This window comes from Aplysia californica, unplaced genomic scaffold, assembly GCF_000002075.1.
Source record: "Aplysia californica isolate F4 #8 unplaced genomic scaffold, AplCal3.0 scaffold00631, whole genome shotgun sequence".
Lineage (NCBI taxonomy): Eukaryota > Metazoa > Mollusca > Gastropoda > Aplysiida > Aplysiidae > Aplysia > Aplysia californica.
The window spans coordinates 352,746-373,530 of record NW_004797901.1 but is presented as its reverse complement, the minus strand read 5'-3'; the positions used below and the strand labels follow the sequence as shown (position 1 = coordinate 373,530).

At 39.6% G+C, this 20,785-nt stretch overlaps 1 protein-coding gene across 1 annotated transcript in view; it reads left to right on the top strand.

Annotated features, from left to right (window-relative positions):
* Positions 1 to 15,433, top strand: part of LOC101846091 (protein mesh) — a gene marked incomplete at its 5' end in the record, with an annotated part of 24,787 nt that extends 9,354 nt beyond the window's left edge. The window contains 9 exon segments of the mRNA XM_005107798.3: positions 541 to 821; positions 1,662 to 1,970; positions 2,870 to 3,013; positions 4,387 to 4,512; positions 5,118 to 5,402; positions 6,413 to 6,592; positions 7,420 to 7,564; positions 8,759 to 8,851; positions 9,785 to 15,433. Of these exon segments, the coding sequence (XP_005107855.2) occupies positions 541 to 821; positions 1,662 to 1,970; positions 2,870 to 3,013; positions 4,387 to 4,512; positions 5,118 to 5,402; positions 6,413 to 6,592; positions 7,420 to 7,564; positions 8,759 to 8,851; positions 9,785 to 9,869 (1,648 nt within the window).
* Between the last annotated feature and the right edge of the window lie 5,352 nt (positions 15,434 to 20,785).

Below are 20,785 nucleotides of genomic sequence, written 5' to 3'. Positions count from 1 at the left end.
CTTTATTTTTAGACAGATTTCTATCCACTACAACAGGGCTTTAGATCTAAAAGCACTTGTCTTGGTTATTCTGGTTTGAGTACAGTAATGAAGTGAAAAGTAACTATTTACCCTTTACAGGGGCGTCAGCTTAAGTCGATTCTGCTTTTGGATTAAAGAGAAGGGTGTCTCAAAACATGATGTACTGTTTCTGCGTTGTCATTGTAAAATTAGTAATGCTTTCAGAGCTGGTCTTCTGTAATCGGGGTTGAGCACTATAGTTTTATGTGCTATATGGATGTCAGACATTATTATTATTATTAGATGAGCAGAGTAAGTTTGATTCCCTGTAAAGACTTCTCTGTTGACACCCACCCCTTGGCGCTCATATGACCTTATGCAGTTGCGAGCGCCGTGAAACCCTCTACTATAATAGATTTTTAAAAGTCAGACTGTTAACACATTGAGTGTCCCACTGAGTGCGTTCACTGAGAGAAATCTAGGTTTCAATAAACATTAAAGGTAGTATATTCAGTCTTTATAATTTGTCTCTGGTCTCAGGACATCGTCCAGTCGGTTCATTTGCTGCTACGACAAAGACACGGGAGAGCTCCTCAACGCCCTCGACGGCTCCGGAGGTGGGACTGAAGAGCGCTACAGCTACCGCACGTCGCCGAGCAGCCAGATGTCGCCGAGCAGCATTCCGTACATGAGTTACATGTCGCAGGACGTGGCCCCGTACCTCCACTGCTGTGCCTTCTCCTCCAACCAGACACTGTGCGACCAGTACCTTCAGCTACGGAGGCCCGTGGGCTGCCAGGGTTACTCCACTCCCGCCGCCGGTCAGTGGCTTTGAATTTATAGACGAGGAAGAAGGGAGCAAAACTGTGGCTTTCTTTCTATTCTTATTTCTCTCTCTCTCTCTCTCTCTCTCTCTCTCTCTCTCTCTCTCTCTCTCTCTCTCTCTCTCTCTCTCTCTCTCTTTCTCCCCCTTTCCACCCCAACTTACATTTTTCTGTCATCCCAACTTTCTGCTTCTGTCTATCTGCCTGTCCCTGTCTCTCTCCCTCTCCCTCTCCATCTCTCTCTCTCGCCCTCGCTCTTGTTCTCGCTCTCTCAAGTTCAATTCTTTTTTTTATTCATTCAGAAAAAAAATTAATTTTCAAAGTGGAGACCATTTTGAAATTTATCGTCATTTCTCTCTGGTGAACAAAAAAAAGGTTTTGTGGAAGTAGATGTAACTCTGAAACGTAATGACATCCCTGCGAACTGTTATAGGCATTATTAATTTGTAAAAAGAAGAAAAAACAAATTTTATAATGTCTTTAGTGAATATGTGAGCTTATGGTGAATATGTCAGCTTATGGTGAATATGTCAGCTTATGGTGAATATGTCAGCTTATGGTGAATATGTCAGCGAAATACGGAGACATCTCACAAAGAGCTACTTTTCATCTTTTGTGTTTGTTTCCCCCATTCCCCACCTTGTCTCTCTCTGAGCTTCAGCTCGGTCCGAAGTTGTGTCCTGGGGAAAGGCACTTTACACACGAATTTCCCATTTGGCTCGGTCGTTTCGGAGATGGGCGTTAAACTCGGAGGTCAATAACCAAATTATGATGATGGTAGGGGCGTTAAACTTGTACCATTTCACCAATTTTAACTTGTCCCTCTCCTCAAAACAGCTCAAGCGGCGGGTGACCCACATATCGTATCGCTTGACGGGCTCGGCTACACCTTCAACGGGGTTGGAGAGTTCTACTTACTCAGGGTCAAGGACACGGAGGCTGTGGTCCAGGTGCGGGCATCCCCGGCGGAGGACGAGGAGGGCCGAGTCCAGAACGCGACCGTCTTTTCGGCGGCGTGCATGTGCGCGGGCAACGAATCGGACGTCCTGGAGATTCAGCTGGACGCGCAGGAGGCAGGCGGCTACTCCGTCTTGGTCAACTCAGAGCCGTTGGATCTCACCTCTTCTACTACCTCAATTTTTTCCGGTATGTATAGGCTGCACTCCTCTTTTTAGCCTTGACTTTATGGCTCCCCCCCCCCCCCCACCTGCCAACACAGTTTATTGATTTGTATTGTTTGTTTCTCTCTCTCTCTCTTTCTCTTTTTCTCTCTCTCTGTCTCTCTCTCTCTCTGTGTCTCTCTCTCTCTCTGTGTCTCTCTCTCTGTCTCTCTCTCTCTCTCTCTCTCTCTCTCTCTCTCTCTCTTTCACTCACACGCACACACGCTTTATTTTTAGACAGATTTCTATCCACTACAACATGGCTTTAGATCTAAAAGCACTTGTCTTGGTTATTCTGGTTTGAGTACAGTAACGAAGTGAAAAGTAACTATTTACCCTTTACAGGGGCGTCAGCTTAAGTCGATTCTGCTTTTGGATTAAAGAGAAGGGTGTCTCAAAACATGATGTACTGTTTCTGCGTTGTCATTGTAAAATTCGATAATGCTTTCGGATTAAAGAGAAGGGTGTCTCAAAACATGATGTACTGTTTCTGCGTTGTCATTGTAAAATTAGTAATGCTTTCAGAGCTGGTCTTCTGTAATCGGGGTTGAGCACTATAGTTTTATGTGCTATATGGATGTCAGACATTATTATTATTATTATTATTATTACCATCATGGTCTTCATATACTATTATTATTATTATTACTAAAATTATTATCTTATTATTATTATTATTATTATTATTACCATCATGGTCTTCATATACTATTATTATTATTATTACTAAAGTTGGGTACGATTCTTCAAGACTTTCTCCCATTATGATATGGCAGTAGGTCAAAGAGTACAAACCTTCACAATGCTGGTACAATGATAAGAATAATTTCAGCAGCAACAACAACAAAATAAAAATATAATTGCTTTTTTTGTCCTCCCTTGCAGACATGTCTTTGTACATAAACAGCAGCAGCAGCAGCAACAACACGGAGCTGACGGTTGTCATGGACACAGTGGGTGTGTCTGTCCTGGTGGAGGTGACCCCTGACCTCCTCAACATCATGGTGATTGCAGGCAGCCAGCTCAAAGGTGAGGAGGAGGAGAAGGAGGAGGAGGGTGGTTGGTGGATGTTCTGGTGGGGGAACCTGCCTGCTCTTGACACTTCTTTTCATTTCGCTACTCTAGAATGACAAAGTTTTGTCTGGTCATCAGCTAGTTTTGAGAAAATTGTCGTCAACAAGTTTTCAGTTTTCACAACATGGTCAAGCTTTTTCGAATGCAATTTTTTTAATGTTATTGATAACGACTCAGAATATCTTAGGATTTTGATGGAGCAGATGAAACATTTGGTCTCTGACCTCATGGTCTTAGTAACTCAAAACGGCCAAAAATGTAAATTGGACTTTGCAATTTTAAGGTAGCGATTTTGCTACTTTCTTACTGATTGACTTTGTAGCAGAGTGCATGTGGTTGGAGGACCCATTGGGAAGTTTTGCTTCTATACTGACCCTCTCTCATTTCTTTAGGTCTTTCTTGGTTTTTTACCGCGAACTTGAATGGCTGGTGGGTGTTTGGCGGGTGCTCTGGTGTGATTTGCTCCTTTCCTCGCTTGTAAAAAACCTCTTATCTTCAACATTTATGTAACCTTATTGTGTTACTAGTGCTGTAAAATTAATAAAATGAGCAGATGACTTTTACTGAATTGATGTACTTCTTTTGAACTCAAAACAAAACTTCTTGTTGACTGTTACATTTATGGCTCAAAGTGTGTTGATTTGTATCTCAAAAACTCCACACCAGCTCATTACAAACTGACAATTTTTATGCTAACTCATAAGCTACAACTGGTGGCCCCAGTAGACTAGTAGTTAGGCAACTGGACTCATAATCATGAGATTGCAGGTTCGAGGCTCAGTTCAGTCGGATGTTGTCCTTTAGAAAGAAACTTTATATGAATTTTCCAATTTGACTTGGTCCAAAGTGGACTTCATGTTCGGAGGTCCTGTCTCATACACATAAATTATCTTACTGTGTTGCAAGGGTCATAAAACCTACACCATTTCATACATTTTTTTCTTTCAAAGTACTTTTTGTTGCAAGGAAGTGTTTTTGAGACCAGCTGTTGCAGTGGGAAGTATACCTTCATGTCTACAGACGATAGGGAAGGTTTCCATGTTTCATTTAGCCTCTGTGATGATGGTGCATATGGCTAACTCGGCCAATTCATTATGATTCATAGATACATTTTTCTGTGGTCAATGTTTTTTTTCGTCTTTGACATTGGAGTATGCGGTTGGAAGGTGTTGCCAGTGGGACCTGTTTCTTGACTGTCCTGCTTTTATTTCTGTCTGTGCTGCTTTCTTTTTCTCAGCATTAAATGACAGTTATTGATTTTCTGTACTCATACTTAAACAAGTTTGTAAATTCGAAGTATTAAATTGTGTGGACTCTTGATTCGGTAGGCCAACTGGAGGGTCTCCTGGGTAACTATGACGGTGACAGCAGCAACGACTTGATGGGCTTTGACGGGACGCTACTTGACCCATCAGCCAGTATGCGAGCCATACACTACGGTTTTGGCATGACGTGTAAGTTGTTATGAGTTTGTTTTTTTTCATTTGTTTCGATCTATCGCCCAGTAGGCCCAGAATTAAACTTTGAACGCTTGTTTATTCCCCGCCCTCACCCCCACCTCTCTATATTTTTAAGGTCATTCCACAAATAAGTCCACATGAAGCTTTTACTTTTTTCCAGATCAGAAAAGTATCACACATGATATGCCTATTTAGCAATGTAGATTGTATATATGGTACGTGGAGGTTACATTTTGAAGAATGCAAAGCTTCATGATATGTTTAAAAGGTAAATGTGATGACATTTCTCTAAATTATGAGTTTATTCTCAGATTAAAGATTGAATGAACATTGAAATGTTGGCTACGAAGAATTAAATGATCTATTTGTGTGTGAAGAATAATGTACACTTTCCAGGGGAGGTACTTTGAATGTTTGAAATATATTATACACTTTCCAGGCAAGGTATTATATGTGGGTGTAATATACACTTTCCAGGAGAGTTGTTTTATGTGTGAGAAATATATTATACACTTTCAAGGAGAGGTATTAGCTATATGTTTGTGAAATATATTATACACTTTCCAGTAGAGGTAATGTGTGTGAAATACACTTTCCAGGGGAGGTAAACGCCAACGACAGCCTGTTCACAGTAATGGCTGCATCAGTGTTTGACAACACGTTAGAGTTCCTAGCAGACGATGATGCAGCCTCGTCTACGGCCTACACGCCCATCTTCCCTGATGAGATCATGCAGCGAGGGCTTCGCAACGACACGAAGGAGATCTGTGGTGAAAACGTGCAGTGTATCTTTGACTATGAGGTTACGGGCAAGGAAACCATCGCCAAGTCAACCTTGAAGTTCAACGAGAAGTTTGAGGCCAGGAAAGAAGAGCTTCAGCCAGGTAAATTTTCCACGCAGGCCAATTGCCCAGTCATTCCCGCTGGAGAAAACTATCCTGTTCCATTTGTTCCGTAGTTTTTTAAAAATTCTCCTTTATCACACATGTACTTACTATTATTATTCTATAGTTTGTTGGGATTTTTTGGTTTGTTTGGGGGAAGGGGGGGGGATTACAGTGGGTTGCATTTTACTATGCATATGAAAGGCTTGTATTTTGCAAAAGAATGCCAAATTATCATAACAACTTAGAAGCGAAATCAAAGTCGCAGGAGTTAAATAACTGTTGGCCCAAGAAACCTCACTTTATCTCTGATAAGAGATACGCCCTTAAACAAATTAAACATAAAGCAGGTGAATAACAATTATTGCTTAAAACGAGGAACGAAAGGTTTAATTGGTTGCAGAGAAACAAGTGGTAAGACCTCTTTACATGTAGCCATAAAAGGTTGTTTGTATTGTATTGGTAGACGGCGAAAGATCTTGTTAGTATTTTAGCGCCTATAAAATGGCAGCTTGAACTGTTTGCTTTCCTGGAAGTTGAGATTGTTTCAGAATACCATCAGATCTGTTGGGGTAATAAATATACAGGGATGCCACTTTTCCGCTTTTTTGCGGAATTTCCGGTATTTTGATCCTGATCCGCTATTCCGTTATTGAGATCGAGATAGAATCTATAGTTGGGAAAAAAACAAAACAAAAAAACCCCCACACACACAACAACTTGCACCAAATGTTCAAATAACTGGGAGAAAAAACCCCAGAAGAATTGCGCTAATCTCAGCAAGTCGGGAAAACACACGCCGGGCTGCCGAGATCAAATTGATATTCATATGTTAGCAAGACCGTAGCGCGTTGATTTTCAAAAAAGTTGAGTGGCATCCCTGAATATAGACTAAATTGCATAGAGCATGCTATTGAGCGGAAATTTGTACTATACAAATGCTATTTATTTGTATTATTATTATTGAAAGGCTACAGCTTCTCATTATGACATTTCCCTCTTTTCGACAGTTGTAAGGTGTCCCTACGTGCTGGCCATTGCCAACGGCAACCGTACCTTACATGGCACCAAAGTGGGCGACAACGTCACGTTCGAGTGCTACCCAGGATTCCAGCTAATCAGTGGGGAGGCGGTCATTGAGTGTCAGAGCAATGGGGAGTGGAATGGTTTTCCTCCTGATTGTGTCAAAGGTGAGGAGAGGAGACTTTTGCATTTGCCCACACTGTTATACAAATGTTGTGCAGGCTCGACAAGTATTGAAGTAAAATCAGAGCTCTATGAATGATTTTTTTGCCTTTCGAAGAATCAAATTGGATTAGAATGAAATTTGATGTTTGCCCTTGAATTTTGTTTTTGTCAGGTCAAATGCAACTTGCCGTAAATGACACGGAAATGCTCATTTTTATTTGCGCTGTTTTCACGACTTATCATAAATGACATGGAAATACACATTTTATTTGCATTTACTTTAGTGGATTCGTAATAAACATCTTTTTTGCTAGGCCGTTTTTTTCATATTGTCAGTGTTCTGGATTTCAAGAGACTCCATTTATTTTTGTCACAAATGTTAAAGAAATATCTATTCTGCTTCTGATTGAAATTTTAGAAGATAACTTGCTGGATATTTGTAAAAGACAAAGAATAAGGTAAAAATACATGACTGGGTTGAGGTGGCCAGTGCCCCGTGAGGGAAATATAAGCAACTGGGCCTGGGAGGATGAGAACTCACAAGGGAAATATACGCTGGGGGGGGGGGGGGGGGGGTATAAGCGTCAAAATTATACTAGTGGGGGGTTGGCGGGTGCTCTGGTATCCTTTGCTCCTTCTTTCCTATCAAACATCTGTCATCCTTATCTCTCCATCTTCTTTTTTTCTGTTTGTTACTCTCTCTATTCTTTGGCACTTATATAGCCTAATTGTGCTGCAAGTGCTGTAAAACACTTACGAGAACAAGAACAAACTAATACTCATCAACCCACCCGTGATGCTGATCTGCTGTCCCTCTCTCCTCGTCCAGCCCCAGCAAAGAAGGAGGAGGACCTCCCGCTCTTGTACGTTGCCATCGGCGCCGCGGCTGGAGGGTTTGTGGTGCTGGTGGTCATCGTGCTGCTGTCCCGAGCGGCCTGCAAGAGGTGCTCGCACAAGACTAAGTTTGAAGCAGGGTAAGTGGCCGAGGAAAAGGTGGCTTCATTTTATTTTTTTCTGCTTTGGATATAATGGGGGTATTTTTCTAAGAAGACTGCTGAGAATATGAGAATATCTTGGAAGAAAAAGAAATCAAATGAGGTAGTACTTGATGAAGCCCACGTGGGACACTCACTGTTAAACACAATCGGGAAATGACAAATACAGTTTTTGGGACCCCTGAATAGACATAAAGGTCTTGATCATCTAGCTTTCGCTGGCAAAATTGAAGGCAAACGAGGCAGGGTAGGCCCAGAGCAACCTACTTAAAGAAACTAAACAGATGGGTAACGGGAAAAGATCAGGGTAACATAGCCTTTTTATGAGCATATGAGCAAAGGAATGAATGGAGAACCATGATCACCGACGTCTGCCGCAGATTTGGCACTTAACGGTGATGATGATAATGGTTTGGGTTGGCAGGTGCTCTGATGTGGTTTGCTCCTTCTTTCCTATTAAACATCCATTGTGCTTATCTCTTCTCCTTCTGTTTTGTGTTTTTTACTCTCTAATCTCCGTCACTTATATGACCTAATTGTGTTGCAAGTGTTGTAAAACTCTTATAAAACTAAAAAAATGTTTTGAGGACTTTTTTTTGTCTAAAAGTAGCTTGAGTTCCCCTCTATTTGTATTTGTGTATAATAATGGAATATTTCACTTGTGATTTTCTAAATGTCCGAACTGTACTGTCTGCAGACTTATTCATCTTTGAGAATTCACATTTGATGCTGGGAAGTTGTTCATTTGAAAAGTTGAACGTTTGAATTTGCCTATAATATCTGCATTACTCCCAAAGGTTTCCCTTCTTTTTCTTATTCTCACATAATAGTGGAGAGAAAAATGCTTCCTCTTGCTGCCTTTGTCCTATGCAAAGAAAGCCTAGATACCATCAGGTTGAAATAAAGACAGTGTGTGTCAGTGATTTTTTTTTTGGGGGGGGGGGGGCACTACACTGTAGTAAAATTTTCTCTTATGTTAGGACAAAGGCAATAAGTAATACGTGGGTTTTGCTTTATGTTGGGGAACACAAGTAGTAGAGAGTAATATAATTGAGATTTTAATTGCTTTGTAGGAATATTTGTTGTTAAGGTGTTAATGAAACCACAACATCCTTCTTTGGTAAACACATGTTTATCTTATCATACTCATATATATATGTACTCTGTTCCCAGCTCGGAATTCGATCACCAGATTGAGCTTCCCAGCATATTCCCCATCTCTGACATTCCAAGCCCAGTTTTTGAGAACCCCGTTTTCATGTCCAGGTGAGAAGCAAATCGTACGGTACTATTGGACTTTGTTATATCGTCGATGTAAAGTGAGATTGCGAAAACAAGTGTTTGGTGGGACGTGGTTACATCTTCCACGAAGTGAGACCATTATGATAGTAGGGGGAAATCACTTTATAAGTTGGGCTATTCGGTGGAACTCGGTCATAACGATGCAATGAGACTCTGCTGGCTATAACAGAAGTATGTTGGGACTCAGTGATAATATAGATTGTAAAGCACATAGAGCTTGCTGTTGAGCAGGAATTGTGCTAAACGAATGCTGTCTGTCTGTCTTCTCTGTCTGTCTGTCTGTCTGTCTGTTATTGTTATTTTTATTATTATTATTGTTATTATTATTATTATTATTATAATGACATTACAATGCAGTCTGTAAATTTATGGTTAGGGTCTTTGCCTTGCTAATGAAAAAGTGTGAGTTTGATTCCCTCATTATATATGATCAAGTGCTTGTTTTTCTGCTGCTAATATCCCACACATTCCAGGTTGGTCCTGACAGACATAGTCAAAGCAGCTTGCCTGTTAAATGATATAAAATGTGTCAGAGATTTTTTTTTTTTGCGCTTTCACCCTCATTACAAGCTTAGGTTCCGTAGATCTGTTCATTGTGTATGATTCCTTTCAAAGTATTATTTGTGGGTGGTTTCCAGAAGCTCTAGTGTGATTTTTTTCCTTCTTTCTTATCAAACATCTATCGTCCTCATCTCTCCTCCTTCTCTTTGTTTCTGTTACTCTCTTGTAACACGTCTAACCTTCGGCACTCATATGATCTAATTGTTTCTGTTACTCTCTTGTAACACGTCTAACCTTCGGCACTCATATGATCTAATTGTGTTGCTAGTGCCGTAAAAGGCTTACTAATGCTAAGAAAAATGTTTTTTAAAGCTTGGATTTTGCTTTTCTCCTCAGCCTGCAGAAACTTAGTGAGAAAGGAACTTTCCATATTCCCCGGCCGACGTACGTGGATCCCAATATCTACACAGAGTACTTCTAGGCTAGTTGTGAAGACGCAGTGAATACTGTTCATCTCAACCTAGTCTTACCTGAGCAACAGCATGGAGAGGAGGTTCGCGTCTGTAGTCAGATGTTGCTGCCCCGTTATTGGAGAACCTGTCCCAAGAGCAGTCATGTCTGCCACTCTGAGAAGCTCTGTTGCAAAGTCTGACAGAAAGAGTCAGCCTTGTCTTACGTTTTGGAAATTATTGTTGCAAAATCTTGAAAAGTAGCCACACTGCAATGTCAGTGCAACTTGAGTACAGGAAGTTTAGAGGTGCCAGCAGTTCTGAGTACTTAGAATCTGCATCGACTTTCTGTTCTTAGGATGCTACGCCGAACGCTCATCATCTGTGACTTGCTGCAGTGATCGTCCTGTTGCTTGAAGAAGTGATCGTGTTGACTTGCTGCGGTGATCGTGTTGACTTGCTGCGGTGATCGTGTGGCTTGCTGCAGTGATTGTGGTGGCTTGCTGCAGTGATTGTGGTGGCTTGCAGCAGCGGTCGTCGTATGGCTTACGGCTGTGATCATGTGGCTTGCACTGCAGTGACCTCTGCCTCAAGAGTACCTGAGAGATTTGAAGAACTGTGTGGTGTGACATCATGGCCGCTACCCCAAGCACGCGGAGCTAGCGTAGAGAGCTCTCGTGCCACACACTTTATCTATATCATGAAATATATCACCTCGCACATTATGTGCACCAAAAAATGGGGTTGAGGGAAAAAAACAGAAAAAAACCTGACTGGTTGCCAGCAGCACCTACAGTCTTAAGGGATGTCTTTATCACCCCAAGCTCTTCTCATGCCTGATGGTCTTCCTTTTCCCCCCCCCCCCTTCCCCCTACAGTGAGGAAAACAAAATGGAGGACTGTTCATCTGGCTTTGTATCCCAGCACCTAGTAGACCCTGGACTTCTTCTTAAGAACAAGTTTTTAATTTTATTGATTGAACCTCTCACACCTGGACTGTGAAAAGGATTTAACTTCATTTCTGAATGTGCTTAACAATAAGCATTTGACTGGATTTTTTCCTAGAAAGCCGTAAATTTGTGGAGGATGTCTTTGTCTCCCTCATGTGCGACCGTGAAGCAGACTTGCTAGACTTGTTACTACTTGACACCTCCAGGGATGTTTAAAGTAGTATCAGTCATGATTTTACGTTGCTGTTTACAGCATAACATGTTGCACAAGAACTCTTTTCTCACAGAGTCAAATTATGGCAGAGCATTTAGTGGATACTTTTATCTTGGATCATGAATGGAAGTGGAATACAAAATTTCTATGACCCTGATACACCAGTCAGGGAATATTTTCGTTTTTATGTGTGTTTTGAGTTTTGTGGCCACCAGTTGGAAGTTGGAAGCTGAAGTCTGTAAGATAATGAGTCGGAACATTTTAGTTTTGTGTCAGCTTTTGCGGAGAATTGTAGTCATAGATTCCTGAGCATTTGTTGTGTATTTCTGGGCCCTGACTGTCTGATACAAGAATGGTTGAGTAGTAGTGTGGATGAAATGAAAGCAGTGTGGCTGCATCTACCTATTTAAAAGTGTAAACCACCTTAGAATTATACGCTGCTTGCAGATAAATGCCACTTCATGCAGTTGAAATGTTGCTCGAGTCTACAGCTGGCATTTACTTTGAATGGATGTTTTATTGAGAAAGATTTGCTACTCATTGAAAACTGTTCATCTGATTCAGTCGCACACAGCTGTATGCCATAAGTTTGCCAGGGCCTTTATTGTTGGTCATGCTGTGCACCCTGTACAATCTGACTAGGTCTCTGCCATTAATTTCTGAAAATCTGCCTTTAAATATATTATATATATAATATATATATTATGTTTGTGAGTCTATTCAGCCTGTGCAAAGTTTTTGATGCCATGTCTTTGTAAAGTAGTTGTACATGTTTTCTAGTCATCCAACTGCATTCAATTTCATCTGATTCATGTTTTTGAGATAGCTCATTTGTGCCTTCATTGTATTTCGAGTTTTTAATTACATACTTAATTGTTCTGTGAAATTCTCCTAGTAGTCTTAAACTCAGTGAAAGGATGATTTACATAATTTATTCCTGATATGTTACCATTTCCCCCTTGTTAAACGCCTTTCATGCTGGTTGTTTATTGCTGAACCTTTTGATTTTGTTTGTTTTGTAAATATGCCAAATGTGAATATACTTGAGTTGTACTTGTCATGTCTTCTGTATCAAACCGCTGAGACATGCAGTTCATGTTCTGTCTTATTACAATCTACAATCTTTATCTTTGCCAGAACGTGAATCTTTCTCGTTCTACTCCTACTGACTGTTTAAACAGAAGGCTCGAGGGAACTGTACGAGTGGTTTGAGAGAAAGGTACAGTGATGATGCTAATGTAAGACCTCATTCACGCTTCTTGTCCTTTCATTTGGACCTGAAAATTAAATATTCTGAGTCAGTTTATTCATTGTCTAAAACATAACATGAGCTAATGGGTGAGTCGGGTTTGATCATGCTACTGTTGAGCATCGGTACGCATAAATACAGACATTATTGTTCCTCGGAATTGATTTTTTTTCCTGAAACAGCAGCCGAGGGTCAAGGAAAAGATATTTACTAGCGCAGAGTGATTACTTTACTTCTGTTTGGTTCTTGAAGTCAAGGAGACTTCTTTTGCTTTGGCTAAGTTATTGGATTAGTTCTTTTATTCACTTTTGTTTGAATCAGCAGCATTGTGAATGAAAGTGGAGTCATGTCAGGATGATAGTCGACCATCAGTGAAACATTTGGCCTAATCTAACCTTGGCCTTTGGAAGTGCTTAGCGTTTGGCATAGATGATGACACATATGTGGTGTTAGGGAATTTACATACAAGACAAAAATGTAAATATGTACCGGTAGTTTATGTCGTGTAGAATCACATCAGATATACTGCATAACTTTTAACTGGTTTGTGAGTGATGTCTACTCAAAATAAGACATAAATATCAGTCATGTCTTCCTGGTTTAAAAGGGAGAAAGCAGCTGTTTTTTGTTTTTTTAGTGAGCAGACGGTTACTGAATCATGCTGAAGTTTTCATGATTTTTATTAGTCTAAATATTTAAAAAATCTCGTGTAAACTCAAGTCACTGTTTCAAAAAATTGCATCTCTGAAGGCAAGAACATGTGGCTTGATCAGCTCAGAATAATGGAATAGCTTTCTTCATGGTGCTGGTCAGCAGAGGGCAAGCTACATTTATGCTCTGTTATTTTTTCCCACAGTAAAATCATAAGGATACTGTGCACACCTTGGATGGAACAGAAGGGTTGAAAAAATACTAATACAGTATTGTGTTCTTATTTCTCAACACGAAGCAAATGTTGAAAGAACTCTGATGTACTTTTCATTTCCTGTGTTGTTTCTCATAATGTTTTTGTTAGGAAATTTGTTTTATAATCGGCCCTTTCACTCCTCTCCAGTTCCTGCTTTCTGTCCTTGTTTACGAATGTCACAGTACAATAAGGTCATGGTCACAGGAACCATGTTTCATAGGACAGCCGATTCCTGACTTTCTTTGAAGAGAGCTGCTTCATTAATTTTTCAAATTTTATTTGGGCGAAGGAAAAAGATGAGGGAAAAAACTGAAGGGAGCTAGAATGAAGAAACTGTTTGGGTCTTTTGAAATCAAAATGATATTAATAAAGGAAGAGAAATGGAAATGTTACTCTGAACAAATACCAAGTTCTAGCTGAGAAAAAGCTGGAGACAAAAAAATAAATTTATGTGGTGTAAATATAAATAAACTGGGCACTGAGAGGTCTAAAGAATTTTCCGAGATGCCCTCTATGATATATTAACGTTCTACACTATACAGGAGCCAAGAGTGTGTAATAACCTGTGATTATTTAAAAGGGATAACATTTATAGAAAAACTGAGAAGATAGAGGCAGAAGTTAACAAAGTGCTTTAAGTTTATTTCTGTATGCAGAAGATAGAGGCAGAAGTTAACAAAGTGCTTTAAGTTTATTTCTGTATGCTTTGTTGTATTTTTTTGTCTCCATGCATTTTTTGTGTCTTGCAAGGCACTGTCTGGTTTGTATTCTCAGTTTTGTTTCTTTCACTTTTCTAGTCAGTTTCACTGTTGCCATCTTATTCATAACTTTTGTTTTAATGTAGCTTTGTGGTTTGTTTTGTTTGTTGTTTTTTTTAATAGTTTTTCTTTCAGTCAGTTTGTATTGTAGATTTATAATACTTAGTGATAGTCAGTATCAATTTATTTGACTTGAAGTCAGTTTTTCTGGTCTTTTCACTGTCGCCATGCATTGTTCACAGTTCTGTTTTTACTGGTTATTAATAGTAATCATGTTTGAACTACTTTAACCTTATTTACATGCATATCCCACCTATGATGCTTTATAACCTTTTGTAGCCATACTGATTTCTTTTTCCAACACCATAACATACGCATCTTTCCTCCGCATTCTGTCGGTCCTTCAGGCTGTTTTGTTTTTCACACTGTTTTGCCAGCTTTCTTTTCCTTCTCAGTTGCCTGTACTACAACCAGTCAAAAGAGCTGACACTTAATTGTTTACCGTGTGTGATAGAATCAAATGTCCTGGAGCTTTCTGTGAGAATCTACATGTGCAATACGGTGCTTTCTAGTGGAGATATAGCAGGACTTTGTCAGGTCTGACTATTTGCTTTGATTTTTGTGGGAACTTATGAATGGAATTACAAGAGTGAATGCGTTTATGTGAATTTGTGGGGAGTTTCATTTGATCAGTAGCTGATGGTGTGTGAGTGTGATTATCTAGATCTATATTTATGGCTTTGTTTTGTTCCCCCCCCCCAAATCACTTTTTTTATAGAGGTTAGGATTGCACACTGTCACTGTTCAATAATTATGAGTTCTTTGCAAAGAGCCAATCAGAGGAAGTTAATACTTATTTAACCCTTTCTTGTTTACATTCTTTGCTTTAAAAAAAAGGCTACCCATTTGTTCAACATCTTGTGCACTTGACAACTTTTTCATGATCAAAATTGTTTCGCTTTTGATGAGAGTGAAAATAAATTGGTAATTGCTGGCGGGGGAGTCTCACACCCTTTCCTCCTCAGAAATAAAATCAAGGTTACAGCTTAATGCCTGTGATCTATTATAATTATAGTATTGCTGAGCTTACGATACAGGATATTCTGATGGAGAAATATGTTCTGTGTCAAGCTGATTTTGGCCAGGTTGAACACTAGTGATGCATTTTTCATTGGGTGGTTTCGTATGGGTAGAACTTGAAAGGGTTGATGCAAATTTGTATATATTTTTTTCCCCAACTGGGTATTTTGAAGCTGAACATAGCCTATTGAAATTCTTTGGATTATAGTGTGCATTTGGGCAAATATCATGTGATGTTTCGAAATCATCTTTGTAAAACAATAGAGGTGGGGTAGGGGTAATGTTAAAGTTGTACTAGTGCTCTTTGTTTTTGTTTTTTTGTTCTCTTCCTTCGCTACAAGAGTTTTTTTGTCTAGTAGTTTGGGACTAACGCAATGGCTGAAAAACCGTTTCCCCTTGTAAAAAGTTTCAGTAGAATGCTTACAGGTGAAAAAAAAAATTCTAAATGCTGTTGAATTTTTATGGCTGAAAATGAAAAGCTTCCAGTCTACGTGTGTATTGCTTGATAGTGCAAAATGTTGTGTAAAACTCAGTCTTCGATCCGGTGCTGATTATCGAAAAAATGGTGTGTGGGTGGGTGTGAACTTTGCCTTTTGTATGAACATTCAGCTGGTAGTTGTCCATTTACATTTTGTTTGTATCATGTGTGGATTGTTTGATGGATGTATGGTTGGCGAAATATGGCTTTCATCATGTCCACAAGGGAGGAACTTCAGTTTGTGTGTGAGGTGGTTTCTCTTGTATGTGTCGGAGTATTTGTCCAGATTTTTTTTTTTTTTAATTTCTCTTAGTTTTCTCCTAATTTGTTTACTTTCATTTCAGGTTATGTGTGATTTTGAAAGCACCTCAGAATAATGTATTGTTGACTTAAAATTGGCAAAGGAACATCTGTTTGTTTTAATTCTCTGTTCATGTTTATGATGGCAGTGTTTTACAGAGCTCGCAACTGCATAAGGTCATATAAGCATACGGAACACATTTTCAGTTTGGTAGGAATTAATTTGAATTTTGCACAGAGGCAGCCGAAGTCTACTCTTATAATCGATTTTAGGACCAAGGGATCATTAACATGTGCAATTGACCAGCGAGATTTTCGAGAAGGTTAGGTGTTAGATCTTACCTACCCTAAGATCAGGGGTGTGGCTGAAAGAAAGCAGGAAGAAGGAGCCTAGGAGTAGCAGTAGGAAGGCAGCAGAAAGAGTCTGAAGTTGGCACCAAATGTTGCCAGGGAAGCCATTTAAGATGATTGTCTTACATTTGGTTATTGTTACTGTTATTTTTTGTTCTGTGAATGGAATTCAGAAAGATTTGCTCTGCCAAGATTGTTATGATATCACACAAAAATGATAGCTTTTCCATGCAGATTTATGCATGTAATTTTTAATGCTGATGTGAATATTTCTTTTATTGAATACACAATTTTTCTCAAGAATATTATGTCAAATTTTGTTGGAAGCTAAGTCATATTCTGGGTAGTTTTATAAGTGGCTATGGTTAATGTCTGTGTGTGTGTGTCTAAAGCATGTTGTGTATGTTTCTGTATTTAATTATCAAGACAAAAATGTTGATGGTAAATAGTCTTGTTTTGTACATAGCCAAGCGTCATAACTTAATTCAATTCATCTGCAGTTTTGTGGTGGCATGAGCTTAATTGGGTCATGTCCTTTTGTCAGGTGGTAAGCTTTACTCTGAGTCTGAAGCCAGAATGATTTTTTTCCCTCCTCTAAAATTTAGATTGTTGTTCTTTGTGCTTGGAGTTATGGAAACACCTGTTGTTAATGATAAATGCAATTCTTTACGTTGATGTGCGCTATGATTTTGGCATGTCTGGGTCGGTCCTGCTTGTTTTATTATTGCCGATCGTTTCTGAAGTGTTGCCTTAGGCTTTATGGTAATATATGTATTATAATAATGTGAACATTTCTGCCCACTTATGCTCGTGTTAATGTTACTTTCAGTGATTACCATGTACAATTTTGTTTGTTGATGCCAGTTCAAATATTGAGAGCCCTGTACCGACTTTATGTAGAAAGTGTGTGGTGGATGGGCTGTCTGAGTCGATTTGAGAGGTGTGTGTAGTTTGATTCTCATGTATAGTAACCACAGTCTGATGTATATGTCTCCAGTAGTACAAGCAGTGTAAACCTGGGGCTCAAAGCTCCTGTGAGTACAAATTTCTTTCTTTTTATCTTTTCTCTCTCAGTTTTAACTATGAAGTGATTATCATATCTCCTTGAATTTGTGAAATGGTTTGTACTTTTTCTTAAGAGATGAAGATTTTTTAAAATCACCCCAAGAAGGAAACCACTGCTATCTAACCCTTAAAGTAATGAAACAGTTTCTCCGCGTTTTGCCTTGTCTAAAAACGGAAAAGAGAGAAACAAAAGCATTGTTAGAAGCCTGCAGCTTATATAAATTGATGTTTAATTTATACTCAGAATGTATTCTGAACCTAATTCTTTAGGCCCTCAGTTTTTACTGTCTCATTATCTGAATAAGAGAAACAAACTGGGGAAAAAAAAGATGTTGAGTTCTTCCTGTCTGCAGACCCAGCACACCTCATCCTGACACATCGATGCCTTGTAGCAGATATTGTTCTGCCTGCCAAAAAGTATTCATAATGTCTCATGACATGGTCAACAGGGACCTCTTGTTTTCATGAAAGAGAATAGACACTACTTTCTCAAATCATTCTGTCAGGAAGCCCATAATTTTGGAAGCTTTTTTAAAATTAGTCTGCTGGAAACTGCTGTGTCAGCGTTGCGTTTATTCCAAATTTAAATCTTTTCATTTTTCATTGATAATTCAGTTCTTCTACTTCTGCTAGATCTTCACTCCCCCTCTAGATGTCAGAAGTTTCTGTTGAATGTAGGTTCTTTATAATTGCTGCTTCTGTTTAAAATTGAAGGTTCTGATAGCAAGTCCATGAAGTTATAGATCATTCGTCTAAACTGTCAACTTGTGCTCTTATTTCATATCCATAAGACTTTTCTCTCTATATATATGAAATTCTTGTTCTTACTTTTTGACAAATGAGTCTTTTTAGCGGCTGCTGGCATCTGCGAAAGTTGGAGTCTCATGAGCATTTCTCTGGGTCTGTTTGTTCTCCAAAATGTGTCTGATCACAGAACAGTTGAACGGTTAGGCGAACACATTTCTGTCTTTGAACTTCTGTGGCCTACTTATTGAAAGTAGATATTTTTCTTTGGTTTACATTATTAATGAAACTGTTTTGTTTGAAATGTTTGGTTTGCAAACATTTTATATCATCATTCTGAACTGAGTTATACGAAAAACAAGAGCAGACACCCTGTCAATACACTCACTCACTAATATACTTAGATCCAAGTTAGAAACTGTCAATACAAGTACCTCATATTCAGCACTTGCAGCACTTGCATAAACTTATCACTCATATTACAAAATTACAGTTAATTTTGTTCTTTTAGAGCACCTCTCTCTCTCTCTCTCTCTCTCTCTCTCTCTCTCTCTCTCTCTCTCTCTCTCTCTCTCTCTCTCTCTCTCTCCCCCCTCTCTCTCTCTCTCTCTCTCTCTCCCCCTCTCTCTCTCTCTCTCTCTCTCTCACACTCTCTCTCTGACTCTCTTTCTCTCTTGCTCTCTCGAACACACACACACACACCCACACCCACACACACATACAGATGGGCGCGCACTCACACACATGCAAACACACTCACATATATTTATGTATGTATATCCCCCCTCTCAAAACACATCAACACAAATGCAGATATTACATAGTAGTCTACGTCCATTATCATGTTATTTGCTTTTTTGCTAGGAATACTACAACTGAATGCTATTGGAGAAAGACAACACCCCCCCCCCCCCCCAAACCCCCCACCCCTCCACCCTCACCCCAATTGCCCTCTTTTTTGTGACACCTTCTTCATAACGTGTGATAATCTTTATACCTGAGATTTTTAACTGTATACAGCTTGAAGCTGCTGGAGGTATTGCACCGGTTGCTATGTTGCTAGACAGTGAACTTGCCTGATGAACATTATTGGAACAAGAACAAATTTTGTAGCTTTGTTCATTTTTGCATAGATATATTATATGTCTCGGCTCGAGAGGCTATGATTTCAATAGGCAGAGTGTGGTGAAACAGTGTCCTCGTAAGGATGCCTCGTTTTCAGATTCATCATTGTAATTATCATTAACCATTTTTACCCTGTGCCCTGAAAATACATTTGTTTCATCATCAATAAACGATACAGTATATGAAACTTGATGCGTTGGAGGTTGTTTTATCTGTTTGAACTGTTTGCGTGTTGGTTGTAGGTGTATGAATTGGTGCTTTGTGATGCTGTAGGGGGTTTGTTATTTTTTTTAATTTTAAGGTTTCAGATTTTTTTTTTCGAAGATTTTCTAGATATCTTTTGTGTATAGAATAGTGGGGGGGGGGGGGGGGAGCAGTGCAGTTTTTATAAGTTGATGTTTTTGTGTGTTCGTTATTTGAGTTTTCTTGAGGTTTTTTTTTTTTTTAATCTATTTTGATTTTGGGAAGGGTTGTTTGTTTTTGGTGCCAGACAATCCCAGCTTCCAAACTGGATTGGAAAGGGGATGAGCCAACCTAAAATTATTCAGTAGGGTAGGCCTATAATTGTCTGAACTTACGAGTAAACTGTAGACAAATGCCGCACGCACAACTGAAGGCAAACGTACGTATACCCGAAGATAACATTAACAAGCAGGGCCAGCAATGACCCATGCATAGGGGGCTTCAGTGGCCGAGTGGCTGGTGTTTTAGTTTTTGTAAAAGTTTTACGGCACTCGCAACACAATAAGGTCATATAAGAGCCGAAGATTAGAGGTGTTACAAATAGAGTTTTAAAAAAAACACACACAAAAAAGGAGGACAGATAAGGACGATAGCTGTTTGACAGGACAGAAGACGCAAACCCAAGGAGGTTACACCTCTTTCATCCTAGCCCCATCCCCTCTTCCTTGCGCCTTGCGTGCATTCCCCCACCCCGCTCACCCCCCACAACGTGGTCCAGCCGTATAAGATTCTATAAAAAGAAACACCGCAGTTCGCGAGTTTAGACCATAGTCGGAGGCCATATTTCTGGGCGGCTAGGTTCGCGATTACTGAAAGCTAGGAATCGTAGGACTTGACTCCGAACCCAATTACTAACTTCCTAATGATATAATTTCTTCCGGTGGTTAGCAAAATATCTTCAAGATTTAGGATGACCTTGATTTCGGAACACTACAAAGCATCAGCTTTTATTTATTTTTTTATAAATTCTTTTTAAAAAAGAGAAGTTTTTACTGATTAAAGTAGCTGATAACTGTTGGTTTACGTAAAAAGGAGTCGGAACTTTTCTTCAGCATTAATCGCGGGAATCGGTTCTGGGATCGATTCTTCGCCCAGCTTTATTTTACCAATGATCCACCTAGGCCTAGGTGTGCCGCTCGTGGAGCCGCGAAGCGAGAGAGGAGGGTCCATTTAATTGTATTGTAATGTCCTCGCGCAAACCACACAGGTGCACCCACCAACCACCCACCACGGCTAATGTGTTCGAACTTGTGAAAATGTCTTAAACATTAGATTCTATGCCGGTAATGTGGCTCTATGGTGGGTGGTTACTGAGGCAGGTTCAGGAAGAGATGGATGGAGCGGGTCAGAGTCAGATAAACAAAACACAAAAATGGGCGGTTGGCGTGTGCTCTGGTGGGTTTTGCTTCTTTCCTGTGTTGAACATCTATCGTCCTTATATAACACTCCTATTTGTGTGTGTGTGTGTGTGTGTGTGTGTGTGTG